General features: G+C 43.7%; 1 protein-coding gene across 19 annotated transcripts in view; it reads left to right on the plus strand.

Moving 5' to 3' along the window:
- The window catches only part of Grip1 (glutamate receptor interacting protein 1), a 657,804-nt gene that overhangs the window by 546,627 nt on the left and 87,048 nt on the right, over window positions 1-24,129 (plus strand). For 11 of the 19 annotated variants that reach the window (XM_087559245.1, XM_087559246.1, XM_087559244.1 and 8 more), the window contains 5 exons: window positions 499-668; window positions 7,428-7,583; window positions 8,306-8,458; window positions 18,852-19,038; window positions 19,624-19,769. In XM_087559245.1, the coding sequence (XP_087415371.1) occupies window positions 499-668; window positions 7,428-7,583; window positions 8,306-8,458; window positions 18,852-19,038; window positions 19,624-19,769 (812 nt within the window). Of the gene's footprint in view, window positions 1-498; window positions 669-7,427; window positions 7,584-8,305; window positions 8,459-12,105; window positions 12,630-18,851; window positions 19,039-19,623; window positions 19,770-24,129 lie in introns of those variants that run through there. The other 8 variants (XM_087559249.1, XM_087559247.1, XM_087559248.1 and 5 more) reach the window with 4 other exon arrangements.

Genomic DNA, 24,129 nt, shown 5'->3' on the forward strand with positions numbered 1-24,129 from the left:
GTTGGTAAACTGGAATCCTCTATTAAAAGATTCCAAGACAGTAGGAACTGAACCTCTCCATCGTCTTCATACACAGGACCTTAGGCCAGTTCAGCAAGTCACATCTCAAGGCTCTGAGTGACTCACAGCTCATAATTGTGACTTAAGAGCCTAGGAGAAAAAAAAGTGAGAGAACAGAATCATGGAAAACAGTTCTCTTCTTCAAGCCCATCTTGCCTGTCTCCCTTAATATTTAACATCCCCACCCCAAAATGATTAAGGACAAAATATCTCTAAGGAGGAGAGAATAAGAAAATCGTTTGTCCACATTTTTTTCAGCATTTTCCACAAGATTTTATATTTCAATTCAGACCCAACATGCCTAAAATATAACAGGTTATATTTCCCATTACCATTAAATTTTTTAAGTTGGTGATAATTGCATAAGACTCTAAAGAGAACATGAAAGTCTCGTTCTGGAAGAGAGATTTTTGATGATGTGGTTTCTCCTTTCCATAGGTGCGGGGCGCTACATGTGGGAGACCACATCCTCTCCATCGACGGCACGAGCATGGAGTACTGTACCCTCGCAGAAGCAACCCAGTTCCTGGCCAACACCACTGACCAGGTCAAGCTGGAGATTCTCCCACACCATCAGACCCGCCTGGCCCTGAAGGGACCTGACCATGGTGAGCGGTGCCTTATAGATCTTTCTGTTTCTCTTGCTCTTGCAGTCTTCTTCCTCCAGAGAGTTAGGAAGACAAGATCCTGTACCATATCGCTAGCCTAGGCCTCTTTACCCTGCCATCTTCAGAGTACCTTGTCGCAAGCATGGATCATAACTGGAAACTCCAGAACACAAGAAAGAAATCCTGAAATTGAAAGTTTAGGCTAGAAGGTTTTGATTTGTTTGTTTAAACTTTGCTGTAAATTGAGTATTGTGAGAAGGAAAATGAGTTGACGTCGTGACGGTCATACTGAATTTTGAGTCACTATAAAGAACCATGAAAGCAAGCATTAAAACACACACACACACACACACACACACACACACACACACACACACACACACACACACCATAAAACTAAAAACACCCGGTGTAGTGAGGAGGCCAGAGAGATGTGCCTTGCCAAGGACCCAGATAGCATTAACCTTTGTAAGCCTCTCCCACCATCTCTGAATGAATTGGTTTTTACTATCCTAAAATAAAATAAGGCAAATTCATATTAACAACAGATCCATTAAATATTCATCAGGGAGAGACTATTATAGGAAAAGTTGATTTCACTGTTTTTGTCTATTTGCCAGAATATCTACCTCCCCTCCCCCAAGACAATGAGCGCACTCTCTGGGCCAGGGAGAATGAGGCAGTAGACTCATTGCAGTAAAGAGAGTTGACTGAGGACATCTGCACTCTCGCTGCCTTTCAGTGTGCAGATAAACTTTTCCCAGTGTATAGAACCACCCACTTGGGCATCTTAAACCAAACCTGGCTGGCACAAACACAAGACTTTGAACCATGAAGTCCAAGCAGCTGGTGGAATCTGTTCCAATTCCATTCCCCACCTATTTCTTAAACCGCATGCCCCTGCAAGCTTTCCAGCCTAGGAAGCAGGCAGCTCCCTAGTGTTGGCTAGACTGACAGAGGAACAGTGCTTTTCTACAATTAGCAACAGCCCCAGGTTTTCTAGCGGTGGAATTTTGCTTGTGGGAAGGTCATTTACATTGTGCTTCTCACCTTCTGAAAAGCACTGCACTCCTCTACAGGGGGGGGGGGACAGAAAGAGGGATGAAATAATTTTCATACTGAATGAGTCAGCTGGATGCAACCTTTTTAATTAAATGGAGCTCAGACAGCCCTGGAGCTAATGGTAATCTCCAGTACCAAGTTGCCCTTATCAGATTTTAATTTGACACTCGGGCGTGAGGAAATGATGCCGCATACCAGCTTAGGATTGGAAATCAGCACAGTAGAATTGGGGTACCAAGGAGCTGTAGGATGCTGAAGCCAGTGGGGATGCACACAGGCCTCAACCAAAGCCCCCAGGTCCTTCCTGCGCCAGCTGAGCCGGGAGATGTCTAAAACCGTGTGTGCATCTTCTCAGTGTATAGGAAGACACGAGGCAAAGAAGCTTTAAGACTGTGCACTGCGCTCTTTGGAGAAGACGTGGCTCACGTCTGGTGTCAGGAAATCAGAAATGTGTGAGCATACCCTTTCAAAACACTACCATTTTTTTCCTTTAACAACCTTATTATTTTACTCTATTTTCCCTGCATGCAGATCCTAAATAGTTCAAATAGTTCCTAGCTTATGAAATATTAAATATTTTTACCTGCCAAGATAATTTAAAAAGTTGAAGAATTTATATGCTGAGCTGGATGGAGCAACAACGCATTATTTTTCTTTTCCTGGAACCCCTGACGTCATTTATATTTGTAAGGTAGGAGGCTGACAGTCTAGGGCTGGCTGTCTTCCTTATTTAGCACATTAGCGTCTCCCTTATTTTTACATTAAAAGCAGGCTCTCTAAAAGAAATAAATAGTGGCACTTAAACATAATTATATCTTAGTCCTGAGGGAACATGATTAAGAGAGAAAGTGGGACTGCTTGGCAATTCTCACACTTCTATTTTTGTATTACTGAAGTCTCTCGTATTTTTACCACTGTTTCACACTGTAAGTTCTGATGGCTTTTTCCGGTCAGCAGTGCCTGGGCACTGTGTCTCTCGTCTCGTGGAAATATGAAGATTCAAAGTTTTCCAGAGTGGCTGACAACAAAGCACTCACCACTGTGATTCCAGACCAGTGTGGAAAGGATGAGCCAAGTCAACACCCGAGATCCACTATGCCTTTCCCTATAAACTATAGTGTTCACCACACTGGTCCCGGCGGCCTTTTCAGGGATAGCTGAGTAGCTCGGAGGGAGCATGCTTACCAAAGGAAGCATGCCCAAGGCTTACGTCACATCCCCAGCACCACAATATAAAGAATATTGTTTTTTATTGAGGTTGGAAACTGTCCTACTGCAGGTCTTTAGGGGACATAAACTCAGAGGAAGGAAACGGGGCTCCAGGAAAGTCCCTGAGGCCAGGGTCACTAGCCGTAATGTGTTCAAAGCAGGAGACTATTCCATTCTGTGATCTCCAGGGACAACCACCAGACCAGCCATTCTCTCAGACATCCTGGCAAGGCAAGAGAACACAATTAGGAAAACAGAAGCAGTGCCTTAGATGGCATAAGTGTCTGAGACTGTAGCAGGAGTGCCACAGCTCGGTGGTGCCACAGCTCGGTGGTGCCACAGCTCGGTGGTGCCACGGCTCAGTCACGGTGTGGGAAACACTGTAGCTTCTGCTTGTTTTCCCATCTGGAGCAAGGGCTTCTGGAGCTTCTATCTGAAGAGGCAGTGACACATGGCGGCAGTGGGCTGGGTATCCAAAGAGTTCTTCTGGTACCTTAGAACCTTAAGAAAGCTTCCCGATGGCTGGGGATTTAGCTCAGTGGTAGAGCGCTTGCCTAGGAAGCGCAAGGCCCTGGGTTCGGTCCCCAGCTCCGAAAAAAAGAACCAAAAAAAAAAAAAAAAAAAAAGAAAGCTTCCCGACTTTTCTGTACCCGAAGTTCTTTATCTGTAAAGTGTGGGTTACAGTAATGCCCACCTCATCAGAATACCTTAAGCAGCAGCATCTGTGACACATTCAAAGCAGGTAGCATCTGGGATTCAGGAATAGCACAGTGAGGGTAGACCGCAGGCCCAAACTGCAACATCTTACTATTAATTTCCTGGGATACTTAATATATAACTGTCAAGTAGACTACTCTAAAGCATAAGAGATTTGGAGTATACATTCAAAGGGGGCATTCACTGTGCTCTCCGACCGCCTATGTCAGTTTTAAAGGGCCCTTCGCAAAAGGCCTTCATCAATCATGAATCCAGCTGTCAGCATCATCTGTATCATCTTACCCCATAATCACTCTGTGTTTAAAGACTTAGTCCCTGATAATAGTTTCAGTTCAAGGGGAAGTTTATGACCTCCAATTCACCTGCTCGTAACAGGCATGGGGATAAGCTCACAATAGCCAGTCAGCAATATCTTCCTTATGGCTTCATTAATTTGGCTTGACAGTTCTAATAAATGCTCAGTTTTCAAAGTATTCAGCAAAGAGCTGAGGTGGGTGTGGAATTCTGAAGTCCATTCACTCTAACTTTGGCTTCGTTAGAAACACAGACAACACTTTGTTAAGAGGACAATAGAGTGGCCATAATTGTAGATTAGCTGGACCCAGCACTAACTGCATCTTGCTACAAGGTTTCTTATGTGTCACAAAGTAAAACAAGAATAATAAAGAAGAAAAAAAAAACTACCAATGTCTTGCCTAAAATACTCCTTTATCTCAAGGACAAAGGTATTGCCATGCAAGCATCAACCATTATGTCCAGGGTAAAGTTCAAGTCTCTAGGAAGCAAGACAAGTAGAAATCTCTATTAGAGAACATACATTCTGGTATAAAGAGACAGTTAACGTGCATTGTATAGTAAGGCCGATTTAGACAATGACAAGGGATATGCAGGGTACAGACAGTTTAATGAGATAGCAAGACATTGACAACCACTCCAACCAGTAAAGTCAGCGGTAGTTCTTCGGTAGAGATAACACCAGAACCAAGGCATAAATGATGAGAAGGAGCCAGCCATACAATCAGTGGAGGTGGCCATTGGATGGCAGAAGGTAGAAAGGTAGCTGGCTTGTTCTAAGAGGCATAAGACCTGTGTAGCTGAAAGAGATCCACAGTGAATGATCCAAAACAAAACAAACAAACAAACAAAAAGTAGAGATAAGAGACTGTCCAATTCTCCTTGCAGCAGAAGCCATGGACACAGGGGTGCCACGAATGAACATATACGGGAGCCTACATGGCTGTCCTCTGAGAGGCTCTACCAGTGGCTCACTGAGACAGATGAAGATACTCACACCCAACCATTGGACTAAAGTCAGGGACCCCTTTGGAGGAATTAGGGGAAGGACTGAAGGATCTGAAGGTGAAGGCAATCTCATAGGTTGACCAGTAGTCCCAACTAACCCAGACTCATAGGAAGTACCAGAGAAAGAGCTACCAACCAGGCAGCATACATGGGCTGATCCAAGCCCCCCACCCCCACCCCCACCCTGGCACATCTTAGCAGAGGACTGCCTGGCCTGGCCTGAGCAGGAGAAGATGTGCCTAACCCTCAAAAGACTTGATGCCCCAGGGAAAGAGGATGGAGAGACAGGGGAGGAAGCATTCTCTTGGAGGTAAGGGGGAGGAGGAATGAGATGAGGAACTGTGAGAGGGGGGCTGAGGGGGGAAATAGTTGGAATGTAAATAAATAAAATAAATGATTAAATAAAAGCTTCCCCTAGACGTGTTATGGATACTGGAAAGCAGATGTACCAGATGTGAATCAGAAGGCTATTGTGGCTGTAGTGCAGTAATCTAGGAGGCGATGGTAGCTGAGACTCAGTCCATAGACATAGGAAATGCAAACCAGCTACTCCTGCAGGAAGAGAGGCCCAATTCTATTCTAGACTACAGTGGCTGTACAAATGGTTGCTTTTATAGAATTTCTATAAGGCTTCTAAAACCAGAGTGTCGAGGGAGGGAAATCTGTTGACCAAGAGCAGACCTATTTCTTCTAAAGATGCTTATTGTTGGCAAGCAGATGGAACAATAGAGAGGGTCAATGCTGCAGCTCATGGCTCATCTGCCTGTACTCTGTGAAGTAGCACCATGCTCTACATTGTGTGTGCACAACTCCCACAGCAGGAGAGATGCTTCTGTGATCCATTGACTGTGAGGACAGTGAGGCTGAGAGGCTGCATAGCTGGGCAGGTCAAAGAGCAGGGGAAACACAAAGGCAAGTGAGGAAGGCCCAGGTCAGCCTCACACCAGGAGGTCCGTCTATGCTAGGGTCTTTGAGGATGAGAAGGGCTGGGGGTGCCCTCCCTTACCTAGAGAACACTCATTTGCATGCATGCAAAGCTTTCAATGCCTTTGTGTGAGTGACTACTGCCACTCAGATTCTTAACGCTAGAATCATAAAAGCAAATCAAAGCCATGACTGTTTTCAATGCTTCTGAGATCATTCAGTGACAAGGTCCCTATCAGGTATAGTATCGTCCCTATCAGATATGGTAACAAGGATATAATATTAGTCATTCTCCAGAATGCCGGAACTGATAGAAATTTAATTTTTCCTTGTTTTGAAGGTAAAGTCTTTTTGTTCTGGTTAAATTTCAGGGCCTGGCTATTTTTATTTGCAACATTTTAATAATAGAGTTTAAAATTAAACATTTAAAAAGATCGGGTCTCATAATAGCCCAGGTTGGGTAGTCTGTGATAACTTTAAGCGTCTAGTTCTTCTGCCTCTACTTCCTAAGTTCTGGGAATATAGGCATGTGTCGCTGGGCCTGGTTTATGCACACTGAATACCAAGCCTAAGGTCCCTATAAACTACGAGAGCACTATACCAATCACGCTACATCCTCACCCCAAAAAGGCAAATCTTAATAACAGCAAATTTAGAATGGGAACATGATATACTTTCTTTTTTATAAACATAGATACCAAAACTTTGAAGTTAAACTCATTACAATTTTGTGCAACATTAATGAAATATAATAACATAAATATCTTAAACTAAATGTTTCACATGTAAACGTTTTTTTGAAAATCATAAAATATATTGAGACTTTTCTCCTTTTTAGTCAGGGAAGAGAAAAGGTTCTGATAGGGGCAGATGATTGCAACCGTTTATTGTTGAGGAAAACCGAGTGCACACGATGGATGGATGGCAGTGTAATTAAAACAGCAGGGCAATAAATCGTGCGGCGGGACTGGCATCACAAGCCGGCATGATTTACTATCCCATCTCCTCTTTATCTCTGACGAAGGGTTCCTAACTGACCAAGATTTGCAAAGCTTTAATTACTAATCGTGTGCCATAGATCTTTATGAGGATGACTTTTAAGTTTCCAAAAAAAAAAAAAAAATGTTTTTTAATGTTTGCAGTGAAGCGCAGGGGGAGATTAGAAATTGATTCAATAGTCATCTTAAACAGAGGAAAGATGGACTGGGAAAAACACGAGGTATCCCCGGGGAGATGAAAGTCTCCAAGGCTACTGTGAATCATCTCTTGCTGACCGCTAAGAAGAGAGCGACGTCAAGAAGATTCCCCCACCCCCGCCCCCACCCCCGCCCCCACCCCCGCCCCCACCCCCGCCCCCACCCCCGCCCCCACCCCCGCCCCCACCTCCTTGGTAGCAGCTTTCATTTTTGTTAACGATTTTTTTTTCTTTTTCTTAATTTGTGCAATTCAGTTACTTTTTCTTCTTTTTTTTTCCTTCTTTTTTTTCTTCTGTTTTGTTTTTGCTCCTTGTCTTCCTTATCTCTCATCATCACGCCACATGGGCAGTGAAAATTCAGAGGAGCGACAGACAGCTTCCCTGGGATCCCTGGGCCAGCAGCCAGTGCAGCGTTCATACCAACCATCACCATAACCCGCACCACCCAGACCATTGCCGAGTACCAGCCCTGGCTTTTCCGAAAGCGCTTACTCCAAACAGCCCTCGTAATGTTCCACGCTTTCTCCTCCATTTGATTCTGTCCTTCTCATGCCTTCTCCCCCTAATTCACTGCATCTTCGGCTCCACGGGTGTTGGCTGCTGTCTGTTGTCACTGTGGCTCTCTTTGTACTAACACCCCATTGTTTCTGGTATCTGTCTTTTTCTGTTGGGAAGCATTCGTCCCTGTAAACAGACGGACGGACGGAAGGCATGGGGATATTGCTTAATGACAGATGGCTTGCCTTGCGTGTGTGAGGCCCCGAGTCCAATCCCCAGCACCACAGAAACTATAAAGGAAGAAAAACGTGTCAAAGTTCAGAAGCCTTTCCACGCAGCTCAGGGGACAACTCAGAACTTGGAGTATGGTGGTCTCAGATCTTTGTGTATGTGAATCACTTATGACATCCATGTCAGAAAATACTCCAAAAAGGACATTGTGTGCCTGATGTCTTAAGCTTTTAATGGAGAAATTTGTTCTAATCTTTATTTCTTTTTTGCCTGAAGCAAAACGCATAGTCTGTGTGTAGCCATAGGCTGTGGAGGATCCTTATCCTCAGAACTCGTGACTCTAAAACTCTAAAGCTCTGGGCTTGGTCTGTGTCTGGGTGTGGGATACTAACTAATCGTGACTGTGTGATGTGTCTTTGGGTTGTTGCTGGGTGGCAAGGGGTGGCAGGCTCAGGCCATACCTAGGACCGCTCCGTGCCAAGTCTTTGCTCTCTTACAGCGGCTATGGTGTCCTCGTCCTCTCCTACCTCTATGAGTGCGTACAGCCTGAGTTCCCTGAACATGGGGACTTTACCTCGAAGCCTCTACTCTACTAGTCCACGAGGAACCATGATGAGGAGGAGACTGAAAAAGAAGGACTTCAAAAGCTCACGTAAGTGAAATGCTAACCAGATGGTCTACTGGGTCTCTAGAAAATTCACAAGAAGAGTACCCCAAGAGGTACAGTAGTTTGAGAGTTGCCGTGTAGCTGGTAGCTCTGTGCTAAGGAGCATGAGTGAAACCCACGTCTGTATGGTAATGCTTACATATGGATTTAGCTCACACTACCTTTTCCTATAACTTTGTGCCTGCATCTTTGACTGTAACAACTTTTTAAAACATTTCTCTTTTTAAAGTCTTTTGAGGTGCCTTTCTACTCTGGGTAGCTTCGGGCATAAACATCTGTTCTCCATATATTATTCCCTCTAAAGCAGAGAATTTGTACAAGCTCCACTCCTCTTTGGATGAGTCTTGTACATTTGTTTATGATCATATAATTCACATTCTATTTCTTGACCTTGTTTTGAATGAAGTTTGAACTTTCCTTTCACATTGTCATTCCCCGACTTTTTCTTACTGTTGCCTTTATGCCATCGCACTGAGGATTCCTTCTGTTGCAAGTATTTCTTGCTTTTAAAATATATATTTATATATTTATTCTTTTAAAAGCTCATATATGTGTACAATATATTTCAGTCATTCAAGCCTCCCCACCTACCTTCCTACCACTTTGAGATTCTCCCACGTTCCTCTCCCAGCTTCATGAGATGCTGACATCTATGCCTGGAGCATCCCCTGGAACATGCTTAGCCTTCCAGGGACTACACCCTTAAATAAGACTGTCTCTTCTCTAAAAGACGCCAATAGCTTCCTAGCTAGGAGTGGAGGCTCCTTAGCTAGGAGTGGAGGCTCCTGTGCTCTTCCCACATTCTCAATGGAATGCTGACTAGCCTCATCTTGTATGGGTCTAGTGCAGAATCATTACTATGAGTTTGTGTGTGCAACGGTCTGTCTGTTATGTTGGGAAGAAGTGGTTCGCTGCAAGGATCCAACCTCTTGCTCCTAGAGTCAATATTATTCTCTTCTCTGATGATCCCTGAGCCTTGGTGTGTGTGTGTGTGTGTGTGTGTGTGTGTGTGTGTGTGTGTGTGTGTGTGTGTGTGTGTATAGTGTAGAGTATGTGGGGGGGTTGATATAAATGTACAGAAACTTACTCTCTGCACTTTTAGCAGTTGTGAGTTTCTGTACTAGCTGCCATCTATCACACAAAGATACTTCTCTGATATGGGCTGAGAACTGTGCTAGAATATGGGCATAGAGAGATGTAGTGAGAAGGCAGTTTGGTAGTATGTCCATTTAAGAACTACAGAATTTTAAAATTTAGAAGGATGCTAAAATTCACAAAAACATCTTAGAGTCTACAAACACTCATTCTTAAAAGTATTTTCTGGGCTAGATAGCCAAGCATATGGAGACCAATTAAGGCAAGGAAGATGCTGCTGCCCGTTGTTTTGAATTAGTGTAGTTTATATGGAAAGAATGGCTGGGCACTTCTATAAGGAAGAAACACAGGTTGTCCCTAAATTTTTTTCCTTCTCTGTTGAAGAAGCTGGACATCTTTCGTCTTAATCATATATAAAAGGAGAAAATGCCCATATTTCTAGACAGATGTAGTTACAGTGTATTTCATGCCTTGTATATTTTTGTTGGCTGGGATTGTGATTCCTATAAGGAAACTAAAGATGGCTGGGTCTATATTCCTATGTCTACCATGGGAGTTAAGTGGAGGAACATCTGTGTGTTACTTCAATAATGCCAAACCCATGAATGCGAAGGCGGATACGGAGAAGAGAGAGAGTGGTTGTTGGATCTTTCGGCTCTTTGGTTTGTATGCCAGAGAGTTCTTATTCCGAGAACATCTCTCGGTACTAATTGTCCATCAGTACGATACTGGGCACAACAGCGATCACCCACCATAGGAAGCAGTTTCTTCAAGTGGTCGAACATGAAGCCTCATTACAAAGAAAACCACAATGCAAGTCACAGCCAGCATCTTTAATTCCCCAGTGGCATACATATAATTTTTGACCTGCTCATCCTTTTAATGTTAAGCTTAGCAGGGCTGATGATATAGGTCAACAGCTAAAGATGTGTCCTGCTCTTGTAAGAGGGTCCACATTGTATTCTAAGTCTTCATGTGAGGTGTCCCAAAGCCATCTGTAACTCCAGTTCCAGGGAATTTTATGCCATCTTCTGACATCTGGGGGCACCTGTTAGAAAAGGTGGACAGACAGAAAGACAGACAGACAGACAGACAGACACACACACACACACACACACAACTAAAAATAAAACATGTGCTCAAACATAAGGTTTTTTTCATCTTCAGTAATTGAAATTGGCAATGATTTGAAATTATCTCAATGAAAGAATGAACTTAGAATAATTTTTTTAAAAAATCTAGATTTCCATCTGTTTTTTAACTAAGGCTAGAGTAGACTAAACTAATCTTGGCAGAGACCAGTTGTAGATATGCAGCAAACTAGTTGTGAGCCTGACTCTACGTGCTGGAGGTCTGCCACCCCAGCATTATATTCTAGCTGCAGGACCCTGAACAAGTATCATAAGCTTAGTATACCCTTGCTAAACATGGGGATAATTATAGCAATAGCCCACTTGGCACTGGACAACCAATTGGAGAGAAAGAGCAACAGGGAGACCTCATTTATTCAGGCTCGAAGATCTGGCCTCCTAGCATGACCACAGTCTTAAAGAGGCAGGACCATGGTTTAACAGTTTTACTGTGCTATAATATCAGTCTCAAGTTTTTCATACAATGCCTCCAGGGCATAAAGTTGGAATGTGTATATAGAGATATTTTGTATGGTGTCTTCGTGTGCACTGCCCATCCGTGACAAATAGGTTCCATCCCTCTACAGGACGGAGCCATGACAATCCACTCATTATTGTTTGTATTTCTGCTCTGGAGGCTGACCGTTTGTTTGTGTTAGGTGAGGCTTGCTGGGGTACTCAGGTCGTTAGTGAATACGAATGAAGGCCAATACATCTGTGTCGCCTTGATGTTTGCACACCTTGGATTTGGCGGAGAGAACCAAGCTAAGGCTGCCTTTCCCCTCGCTGACTCATACATTCTCTTCTGAATCTGCACACAATCTTCCAACTGGAACAGAGACCTGGGGTAAGACGTTTCCAGGTCATTTTGCTGCAGATGAAAGCCACTAAGGCTCCGATGACATGTATGTAATGGGATGTTCATACACACGTCTCAGGAAATCAGATGCTCCATATCCTAACACATCAGTAGAACCCAGTTGGTATGAACTTTTATTCCCACTTAAAATACATGGAAAATTATAGTATTCCAGTTTGGGGAAAAAATAAGAAAATTAAGCTTTGTTGCTTGATGCTGTCATTTTAGATGTAGAGGTGTCAAGTAACTGAAAATAAAACTTCATGACCACCCTCATTATACACCCTGACTTCTTTCCCTGCTTCATTTATGTCTTTGTTCTGGGCCATCATTCACCGTCCACTTTCTAATAGTTACATTTCAATAGTAACAAGGCTAATAACAGATGGTGAGTCACCTCAAAAGCCACAAAGATAATAAAAAGGCTCTGCTGTATTGTTGATGAGGCCAGAGTTTACAAAAAAGAACAAAAACTTCTTATAGGTATTTCCAGGATGAAGTAAGGACATTTTTGCCAGAAAAAGAAAGAAATCCTCTCACATAAAGCCCTCATTGTCCAAAGGGGAAAATACAGAGTCTATAAAAGTACATCATGGACACACTGTGAGAAGGTCTGGTGTTCGTTTCCCAGGTGAGGAGGGTGGTGAGCTCCGTGACTCTAGGCTTTAAGAGGAGTCACAGAGCCCAGGAACAGTTCCAACCTATGTCATAGAGGAAACACAGTCCTGTTTCTGGAATCTTTTGGGCCCTGCCCACCACCAGATCTGGACCTTCTTCAGCAACCAAGGTTAAGGTTTCTTTGAGACCCCATCACCTACTGTTCTACCAGCATGCCTCCACACTACATCTATCTGTGCCCTTACTACCTCGGCCTGTTCCAGTCAACCTACATTATAGCAGTTAGCAGCCAGGAGGCACTCCCAGAATATCCTTCATTTCTTCAGTCACCACCCCTTGCCTCTAGAGAACATGACACCAAAAAGAACTGAAAAGGAGATGAAGAAACCTCACAATTTCCACCATGCTTCTCACCCACCCCTAAGAAAAGGACAGAAGATAAATGCAGCTCATGGTAAGCTTGCATGAGTCAGAAAGGAGACAATGTAGATGCTGCCCAACACCCCCTCAGCTCTCTGTGGAGAAGGAGCTGGTCACCCTCCACCCTACCCCATTTCAACCCAGGTCATGTGACTCAGAGTGTGTCAGGTCCACAGCAGGCCATCCTCAACCCTGCAGCTTTTCAGTGAGGCAGAAGTCTCGAACAACAAAAACACATTATCCTTACAATGCCTTGGGCTTTTTTTCCCCCTCTAAACTTCTTAAATGTTTTTCCTATCTGATGATAAAGTTCGCAGCCACTATAATTAACACATTAAAAATAAATGTTCAAAAGCAAAAAGTTTAAGAGTCATTGACTACCTTTGGCTTCTCCAACCCTCCCTAATGTTTGGAAAGACTGAAATAGCTAAAGCCTGCTGTAAACTTAAAGAGCTGTGACCAGATCTAGCCTTGTGAATGGAAACTCAGAGGAGTGGGGGGAATTTGGAATGCTTTCTAGAGAATGCATGCAGGGGTCTCCAACTACAGAAGGCTCCTTTCTTTCTCCTGCTAGCACACTGACTGATGAAGCAGGCTATTCTGTGCCATTATACTAGTTACTTTTTGTGTTCTTTTGGCTTTTGATCCTTAAGTTTATATAATTTATTTTTTCCAAATGTGATTTGTTCTAATACTTTAGCATATGTGAGTAACCTAACTGCCTATGAAAGTTTTCTTTTGAAAGGATAGATCTCAGTGTGTCAAAGGACTTTCATAATTAATTGAAAAATTACAAGTTGTTTATTTAATCATGTATTTGAGCTATACACTATAACCTCCTATAGTTAAAAAATCAATCTATAATGCATAAATTATTTTCAAAGCTAAGTTAAATAGCCTAGTTAGCTTAGAGCACCTCAATGTGTCTCCAGATAGGGGTTACAGATCAGTTTTTTCTGTAATCATTCATTGGATGTATTACCAAACATCAAATAAAAATTTGTCCAACCATCTTCTCTGAGTGAAAACAGATACAATAGATCCTTCCTTTGAGGAATTAATCATTTAGTCTAAGGTAACCCAACTGCTACTAATAATGTGCAACTTGTCTTAGCTGCCACTCCTCCTCCTCCTCTTCCTCTTCTTCCTCCTCCTCCCTCTTTGGTTGTTCTAGAGAGTTTCTCTGTATAGCCCTGGCTGCCCTGGAACTCCTTCTGCAGACCAGGCTGGCCTTGAACTCATAGAGATCTGCCTGCCCTTGCCTCCCTAGTGTTGGGATTAAAGGCTTGTGCCACTACTGCCAGTGTCTTAGGGTTTTACTGCTGTGAACAGACGCTATGACCAAAGCAACTGTTAATAAGAGCATCATTTAATTGAGGCTGGCTTACAGGTTCAGAGGTTCAGCTCATTATCATCAAGGCAAGAGCATGGCAGCATCCAGGCAGGCATGGTGCAGGAGGAGCTGAGAGTTCTACATCTTCATCTGAAGGCCATTAGGAGAAGACTGTCTTCCAGGAATAAGAGGAGGATCTTAAATCTCACCCCCACAGTGACACACTTCTTCCAACAAGGCCACACCTCCTAACAGTGCCATTCTTTGGCCAAGCATGTTCAAACCACCACAGCCAGGGTCTCCTTGTTCTTTCTTAATGGTGATGAAAAGCTGCTAACTAAACACAGGGGTCTTTTAAGATGTGATTGTTTATTATTTTATGTATATGTGTGTGTGACTGAGTGAATAAACATGCAGGTACCTACAGAGGCCAGAAGAGGTTGTCAGGTCCCCTAGAACTGACTTAAAGGTAGTCATGAACTATCCTATGGGGGGGGGGCCTTAGATGTGAGCATAGGTCCTTCAGCCATCTCTCTAGCCTCCAATCATACTTTTTAGCTCTAGTTAAGTAGTCCCAGATATCTGCATCAAGCTGAAATCTCAAACGAAGGAAAGTACTTTTGTGAACCCATAGAAAGGTTCAAACAGAACACTGCTGTTGAAATCCGTAAAGGTGAGCATGAATAACCTTCCACAGAGGTGATACCCAGCACTGTCCTCCTCTGGGTGATTACTGGAAGGAAAGCTGCTCTCTAGATCTTGAATGTAAACTTCAGCATCCAGACCAGCATGCTGCTCAGACCACAGCACCTGCTACAACCCTGACCCTTCTACAGGCATTGGTCAGGGCACAGCCCTCAAATCTCTAGCCAGCAGATTTTCAAGTGGATTTCTACCCTGGGGAGGTGAATTTATGTCAAGTGGGTACAGATGACTGCACATCTTGATTCCCTACCCTCTTCCCTGCCTCCTGCTGGGAAATAGGAGAACCTAGTTGCAGGGTCCCACATCGAAGTCTTCCCTCTTTCTCAGGAGGGCTGTAAAAGGGAACCTAGTCCTCAGATCCCAGGCCAGGCTGTCTGCCTGTGATGCTGGCATCTGAACTCTGCTCAGAGCCCTTGTCATGGTGTTGTCTGTTTGTCCATGTGTCAATAAAGTAATTCTCCATATAAACTTCTTGCCCCCAATAATCTCTGGGTCCCCTGGAAGTCAGTTTCAGAGACCTTTCGCTGATAGAAAATTGTATCTTCTAGTGGTTTTGTGTCATCAACAGCAGAGTATGGTGTAGAATTAAGGTGTTAGCCCCAAGTCACATGTTGTAAATTTTAAGCCATCTACCATCTACACAGAGTAGACTTGAGGGCTACTCCATTTCCATATACAGTGAAGGTTTTGTTACCTGGTAACTCAGCTGGTAAAGAATGATGCTGGCCTGCTAAGGAAAAGGGTTTTGTTTCTTCGATGTTTTATTACCTCTCTTAATCAAATGGTCCACCTTGTCCTCCCATGTGCTATCAGTTCCAGTGATCTCCACGACAGAAAAGTTTGGGTGAAGAATGACTGCTGATTATCTCTGTGGTACACTGAAATGAACTATGACTTCCAAAAGGAAAACAAGTGATATTGGAACAAAATTCATTAAAGAAGGAATCATGTTTCTGAGCATGAAAGAACCCAGATATGTGTGTATTAGAATGACTGAGATAAAATCCCAAATTAGGTTGAAAGTAAAAGTAGCAAATGTTACTGGTCAGTTGACCAATTTGAGACAATGGGAAGTGAGTCAAAGGCCACGTTGATATTTCAAGACCAAAAGACGAGAAACAGAATTGTGTTTTCTTCAACATAAGAAAGTCAAGATTACTTCCCTAATTTGGAAAATAATTTGAAGTCTTTCGAGATGTGACTGTAGATGAAGAAATTCTCATTGGTGAGAAAATTCATCACTGAAATGAGAGGGAGAGATAGACAGAAAGAGACAGATAGAGAGACAGGGACAGAGATACAAAGACAGAGAGAGAGGATGCTACAGAAGTTATATGGGGCAGTGAGGGCATGATTCAGAGACCTGAGCACAGAACTGAGGTTGAAGACCAGCCTCATGTACCAGAAGGTGGAGAAGGTACAGCCAGGGGCTGCTACAGTAAGAAATTAATATCAAATCTTCATCAACACCTAAGGAACAATTTACAATGTTCCCAAAGCTGGTCTCTGCATAGAGTTGGAATGAATGAGGCCATTGATTTTTCTTCAATCAGAAAGGCATCAGTGAGAGTAGTTTTAGCAAAGAATAAAAGAAGACAAATTTGAAGCAGAGTCAGAATCAGCGATCAATTCTTCAGAGCAAAGTCAGAAAAGCTAGGAGAATGGGTGGGAAAGTTTAGAAAAGGGGGATGTCCTCAATGGTGTATAATCCCAGAAAGGCTAGAAAGTGGAGAAAATCAAAAAGGGTTGTGATAGCACATGCCTGTCATCCTAATGCTTGGGTGGTGGGAGTCCTAGGAAAGTCAGGAGTTCAACGTTATCTTCAGCAGGGTTGATAGCTAGTCTGACTACATGAGACTAAAGATTCAAAATAAGCACCATAAGGAAGATTTATGCTTGAAATGGGAAACGAAGGAGAAAGGAACAGAAAGAGAGAGAGCAGTTGATGGAACAGAGATCAAGAGGTTGGGAGGGATTTTATCTATGAAACACTCATTAAATGGTTGAATCTTTTCATTCTCATAGGCAATGACATTTGACCCTTAAGAGGCTGGAGGTATTTGAAATAGATCCTCAAGGAATTAAATTGGAAGGGCCCAGTGGAATATAATCAGAATTTAGAGCTGGCTCTCTTTCTGGTAGGTTTTAACAATTCAGTAACAGAAAGGGAGTTGACTGGGCATTACCAAAGAGTACCAAGTGTAGAGCCTGGGGGATCAGGCAGTGCTTAACAATCTCTGATGGTCACAGATGCTTCACTGAAGTGGTCCCCAGGCTTCCAAGTACAAAGTGGAGAGAAAAAAATAGAAATGGAAGTCAACTGGGAGATGATGGCTTACAACTACAAGCCCCAGGCTCTCCCCTTGAGGCTGTGGAAAGCTTTAGGGTCTCCCATCCTTATTTCAGCCAGCATTTTGTTTGTATTCAAAATACAAAGGTCTGTGGTTTAAAGAGGACTATTGCATATAATACTGTGTGAGAAGCTGTAGGCCCTCAAAGCAATAGGAAATTGTACCACAAGCTCAATAGAGATGCCACTTCGACTGTAGGAGCTGGGAAAGTCACTAATACAGGATATGATTAAAAAGGAAGATTCAAATATTAAAGTCCTGGCAATCTTTTAAAGGAAGGTGGGGTGTGGCCACAGACTGCATTGACAGAGAGCTGAAGAAGAATGGATTTGCTAGTAAAGGACATTGAGAGAGCTGAAGAGCTGCAAAGGCAGTATGTCAGAAGTTTGTCACCATGATAAGGGCAGGGAAAGCTAGGGGTTAAAGCTAGGATCTGGGAAGACAAAGACGTGATGTCAACAAGGAGACAAGGGAATTAGGAGAAACTAAGGAGTAAACGTACAGACTAGGCTGCAAAAGAACAGAATATGGAATTTAAAATAGTTTGAGGAGGGAACATGTTGTGAGTGGGCGAAGAGTATCAAAAAGCTCTCTCTTGTCCCCTGCAGGAGAGTGAAAATGAGTTTCAGTTGGAGGAGGGTTAGAAAGATCCTTCAATTAAAGTAGGAAGCTAAAAGAGCCATTTTGGACAAAGTGACATTTCAGCACTATGGGTCCCCTGCCCTCTATCAACAGTCTCAGAATACAAAGGAGCTGGAGAGCAGGGTCTCCAGTGGTGTGAATGGCCATAGTGAGTATAGCAAGTATGAATGAACCCCAGAGGCTAGTCCAGAGGACAACTCATTTATTGAGATTATATAGCTCTGTTCAGGGAGAGAGGGAAGGGAAAAGGACAAGGAGGATGTGCTGGGGTGTGGTGGGGGACGGGAATAGAGGGTTCCAAGCATAGCAGCTAGATTACCAGACAAGTCACATGATCTCTGAGAAGCCACTTCTCTGGCAAGATAACAGGAGCCTAACTGGCTTTATCATCATGTAACCTTTGTCTCTATGGAGTTTAGTAGGTTCAAACCTGATGGGGAGAGGCCCCACTCCTTCCATGCTCTCAGAAAGATGTCCAGGGTTTGAGAAATGCTCTCCCATTCCTCACCTGGCTTGGGAACCCAAAAGCACAGGACCCTTGCAGACAGACAGCATATTCAATCACGAGAAGCCAAATCTTGTGGGCAGAGCAAAGAAAGGCATCTGGAAATGGAGTGGTCCTTTCAGGATCAAAGCTGGAGACGAAAATGAGAGAGAGGGAGATGTATGGCTAAAGACTTCCACTATTGCCAGAGATGTAATTAAATGGGAGGGAACAGGTGAGTGGAGGCTAAGCCAGAACAAAACAGAGAAACAAAATTTTGGGATAAGAGGACTACGTAAAAGTTGAATGACTCACCATTCCCCCTCAGTACTGGAGAAAGATTGGGGACCAGTGTAGCCTCATCATCCCTGGGGATCACAGGGATTGTTTCCTCAAAACAGAAGGTTGCCTTGTTCACAATCACATATGGTTGAAGTGAGAAGACTCAGATGCACTGTCCCAGTTCCGCCTGAGGGAGAAGACTAGGTGACATACCCTGAGGCTATGCTCTTCCCATAGTCTCTTCATGGTTGTTGGGGCATGGAGTGGCTACCCAGGTCCTGACCCCAGCACAACAAACTGGGGCATGCATTTACCCCATTCAGCTGGAACCCAACTTTTTTGCTGTAAGACCAGCATTAAACTCCCTCGATTGCCGATGAGCTTCTGTTTATACTCTACTTTGGAAATGCTGACACCTGCTTGAACCTACAGTCACTTTCTTCCCGTTTGTTCCTCTAGTGTCTTTAGCTTCTAGCACTGTGGGATTGGCTGGACAGGTTGTTCACACTGAAACCACAGAGGTTGTGCTGACGGCTGATCCTGTCACTGGCTTTGGAATCCAACTGCAGGGCAGCGTGTTTGCCACAGAGACTCTCTCCTCCCCACCTCTGATTTCCTATATTGAAGCTGACAGCCCAGCAGAGAGGTGAGGTACTCGTTCCCCAGAAGGCGTTCTGCCCTGCATTTCTGACACCAGGTCTTTGTGAATAGCTAATAAACTATGGAACAGGGCTCAATGTAGGAAAGGCAAAATGTAGTCTCCATTCTGAAGATAAAATTTTATGTTCTTGATCAGGTTTCGGAGGAATTATGAGCACGAGAGATTTTATTTAGCAGATTTTGTCCATTGGAAAACTAGAGGCTATATTAATTATAAAGGAGACAAATCTATTCAAAAAATGGCTAAACTTCAACTGAAGTTATGTCTCTGCACTGCAGGAATGTACGTTCATCTTAATATCTGTTCATTCTGGTCAGATTATCATACTATCATAGTTTGAGTTATTAATTGATTCTCTGGGATGCTTAAGAACCCCCTTGCCCACAATTGTAACTATGGGATTCAAGAGTGCAGGGCATTGCAGTTGACCTAACATGTGTGCCAATTGCAGCAGCTCAACAAGATCAAATGCTTATGCTATTCTGCAAAGAGTAAATGAGGCAGGGTGGTGAGTTCAACCCCGTGATTGTTTCCTCTAATTACTGCCTCTCACATGTGGTTCTGAACTAGATGTGGTGTGCTGCAGATTGGAGACAGAGTCATGGCCATTAATGGAATCCCAACAGAAGACAGCACCTTTGAGGAAGCCAATCAGCTCCTTCGAGACTCTTCCATCACGAGCAAAGTCACACTGGAAATCGAGTTTGATGTTGCAGGTAAAAATCTGAGCCTTGAGCCAGTGATAGAGTCAGGAGGTGGCTACATACGACAATCATATCAGCAGTGTGGCAGAAAGACACATAGCTATGTGTGTGTGGGTATGTATATATACCTATATGCATATATATATATATGTTTATAGACATGCACACACAGCAAGTTTTGTTTAAGATGCTTATGATGTCAATTTGAATTGTTTGTATTATTCATTAAAGTGTCCACACAGGAACAACTGAAAATTAATGTGACAAATCTAACAAGTGATATCTACCTTTACGTCACCTTTATTCTTTCTGGCTTTGCAGCTTTGTACTAGAGAGACTAGATTCTTTAGCCCCTGTGTAACTTCCTGCTGCATAGAACATGTGAGAGTCAGGCAGGGAGCAGTGAAAACTCATGAAATGGATACAAGCCCAGTAGTTTAATACGTGGTCTTTGAGATTAAAGAGAATTACACCTGACACTCATGAGAAATGACAAGGAGGGATCCAGGATTGTTTCTCTAGGGTCAAGAGGATTCTAAGAGATGAGCAAAATCATCTCTAAATGCGGACAAGGAAGATGAGGATGCCCATGTCACGAATGAGCAAGATGAGTGTGTGGAGAGCCCGTGAATAAAAAATACTGAGAGAAACCTTAGGTGTCAGAGGCAGGGGAGTGGGTGTGGGTATTGGCTAAATGACCCTGAGGAATTCTACTTTATTATGGTGGTCTTTTTTTTTAATTTGGTTAGCATATAGGACAATGGGTTTCTTATGGTATCTTCATACATAGATTTTGCTTGTAATCACTCCCCACTACCCTTTCTATTTCTTGTTATCCCATCCTACTCCTCCCCCAAAGAGACCCCTCTGTTTCCATGTCATTAGAGATGATAGGTAGACAGGCAAACAGACAGAGGGACAGAAAGATGATAGTAGTTAGATAGACAGACAGATGACAGTTACAGATAGATAGATAGATAGATAGATAGATAGACAGATAGAAGGAAAGAAAGAAAGACAGACAGACAGACAGACAGACAGACAATAAATGGACTTAAATCTAAGTTCTACATATGCCGAAGAACACAGGGAATTTTTTCTTTCTCCCCACCTCTATTATTAATTCTCTCTTGTACTCCACCTTCCAGGAACATTCTTGGATCTTAGGCTAAGGACTTGTCTAAGTCTCAGAAGAGGAGTCCAATGGAATTTGGAGATGTTCCCAGACGGTAGCTATCAGGGTTTAGAATTTGATGCAGGTTCCCATTTAAGAAAGTCATCAGCTGGGAAGGTAGCTTAGTGGTACAAAGCTTGCCTGGCATGCACAGTGACCCTTGATGTGATGCCCAGCACCACTGAAGAAAGACAGAAGGGAGGGAGAGAGGAAGGAAGGAAGGTTGATTGATAGGTTGGTTGGTCTCACATAGCAACCACTACATATCCAGGACCTTTGACCAATCAGTAGAGCTATAGCTTTGGAAACGGGGATCATATGCCAACAAATTCCTGCTGTTGTGACTCTCTTGCAGAGTCTAAGTGAAATAACAGACAGGAGAGAAAAACGTTTCTATCATCATATAACCTTTAAAAAAGAAATAGAAATTTAAATTCAAAAGCTATCAGCATGACGTTGTGACTGTGGAAAATAAAGCAGAATAGAGAACCATAGATTTAGCAGAGGGTGAGCTGTTTCGTGGGAAGAGTCTCTTAGCAAGTGACATTCAAGCAGAGATTAATGTGGGGAGAAGGCATAAGCAAGGCAGGAGCCTGGAAGGACAGCCTTCCTGGCAGTGAGCATGAGAGGCTGACCCAGGGGAATATGCTATGCAGTGTGGATGGCTGCTGGAACACTTAGGGAAGGAGTAAGAGCAGGGGTGGAGTCTGTGATTTGAGGAGGGGCTTAAAGATGGCAGGGTCTGGCAGATGTACAGCATCCTGATTGAGAATTTGTTGGATCTTACAAGAAGAGGGTCATCTGGAGACAACAGTAGGAGTTCTATTTTAGATAAGTGGTGCCAGGTCCACTGCTCACGTGAGAGGGGAAATATCAGCCTATATATGTCTTCATCCAGACGAAAACCACTGAGCCCAATTACTGAGCTAGGTGCTGCTGTGTTCAGATCAGTGGAAGGGGAAATAAGAAAGGCCAATGTATGTCCTGGAGGAGCTCACAACCAGTCCGAGTAGAGAAAGAGTGGCTGGAAGAGGGGGGTCTTGCGGATTATGTGGCTATTACAATATGGGAGAAATATGTGGAGAAGTGTTAGGATTAGCCCAGGATGGGAGAAATGAGGAGGGTACCTGGATATAGAGAAGGACCAAGAAATGACCAGTGGGTCAATGATTGTTAAAGTCATTGTCGTCTCAGCTAGGGTTTCCATTTCTGTGAGGAAATATCATGACCAAGGCAACTCTTATAAAGGGCAACATTTATTTGGGGCTGGCTTAAAGGCTCACAGGTTCAGTCCATTATCATCAAGGCGGGAGCATGGCAGTGTCCAGGCAGGCCTGGTGCAGGGGGAGCTGAGAGTTCTAGATTTTGTTCCTGGGGTAATCAGGGGAAAACTCACTTCCAGGCAGCTAAGAGGGGGGTCTCAAAGCCGGCCCCCAACAGTGACACACTTCCTCCAACGAGGCCTATTAGTGCCACTCCCTAGACCAAGCATATTCAAACCACCATGGCCCTGCATTGTCTGTTTATTGCTCTCAACTCTCATGGAGAAGTAGTGATCTATTTCATTGGTTGGTGTGTTCTTTTGTTGTTTATTTTGTTAGATATTTTATTTGTGTGTATGAGTATTTTCCCTGCATATATGTCTGTACCACATGTGTGTGTCTGGTGCCTGAGAAGACAGTGAGCCTCCATGTGATTACTAGGAATCAAACCTGAACCCTTTGCAGGAACAAGTGCTCTTAACCACTGAGCCAACTCTCTAGCCCTGGTTTTGTTGGTTTTATGGAATGGCGGCTACCAAAGAATACAAGCAGAGAAATGGATTATCAGATCACACCAGAGTTTGAGACTTGCAGAGAAAGCTCAGCAGAAAGGCTTCAGTCCAGGAGGGTTGGGTCCTAGGAGATTAGATGATGCGCTATGATGCTGGTCCAGTGATTATCATGATGTGAGAGTGCCTGTGTTCTGGCCTGCTGCATAACCATGCACTGTGTATCATAGGTCATTTACTCCATATGACAGCACTGGAAAAGGTTACTATTGTTATGTTGCTTGAAGACTGGGGCACAGAGTCAGTGCTAGAGCTGGCATGTTAACCCAAGCAGGCCGATTCCCAAGGTCACACTCCTAACTATAGCAGCCTGTGTTCAAAGAACAATGTAAGTCGACTATGGTGGGAATCAGTGAAGGATTGACCCACTGGAATGAGAGGTGTGGGATTTGCGAGAAGTGGGAGTCTCGAAGAAGAAGCGGGTATAGTCAGAGGAGGCACAGAAGAGAGGTGACGGTTAGGAGTCTGAGGCCAAAACAAAATGAGAGGCAGAATTTCAGAGACCGGCAGTCAAAATTCCAGGCAGAGACGCTACTGAAGTAATTCAGAACGTGCGTGCCTGCGTGCGTGCCTGCGTGCCTGCCTGCGTGCGTGCCTGCGTGCCTGCGTGCCTGCGTGCCTGCATGTGAAATTACAATAGAGAGATCTGGGAACGGGGAAAGACTTGCAAGCAAGTACCATTGGCTCAACGAAAGCTTTTGAGATGGGAGTGATGTGCTACCCCGAATGCCAGTCACAGTCTTGTAGCACATCTTTGCAGCAGCCATCCCCCGATGCCTTTACATGCCTGGGTTTTTGCTTAAGGCATGTAGGCCTTCACTCATGAAAGCCTCCTTCTCGTGCCTTCATTTATGGTTCTTCCTCATCCAGAACCCGGCGCCATTTTGTATTGATGTTCATTCTCCAGTAGAAAAGTCAATGACTTCAGGGATTTTGTTGTTTGGGGTTACAAATGCATGTCTAGAACACAAATGGCGCTTGGGATACAAAGAGGCCTCAGCCCATTCTCTGCAAATCCATGAGGGGAGGAATTAATGAAATACATGTGGCTCCATGAGGAAACTTGGTTATGAATTTCTGTTCTTACCAGAATTGGTTTTGAAGCCAATCTTCCTGGGGCTCCTGGTCTATTGGGACTGCTTTCTCCTACAATCCGCCTTTCTCGTGTATGTAATGGTCTGCCTTTCTCATGTAGGTAATGGCCCATCATTTTGAAAGTATGTGCCTTCTGATTCCTGTGTCCAAGCAGGACTTGGGTGGAAAGTCCTTGTAGGAATCAGTTGACAGAAAAAGTTTGGTCATCGAATACAGAGGCAGTCCAGTGGCCCCAGAGTATATTTAATATTGTGATAGAAAATTAGTAATAA

The sequence above is a fragment of the Rattus norvegicus genome, chromosome 7 (assembly GCF_021556685.1).
Source record: "Rattus norvegicus strain SHRSP/BbbUtx chromosome 7, alternate assembly SHRSP_T2T, whole genome shotgun sequence".
Taxonomy (NCBI): Eukaryota; Metazoa; Chordata; class Mammalia; order Rodentia; family Muridae; genus Rattus; species Rattus norvegicus.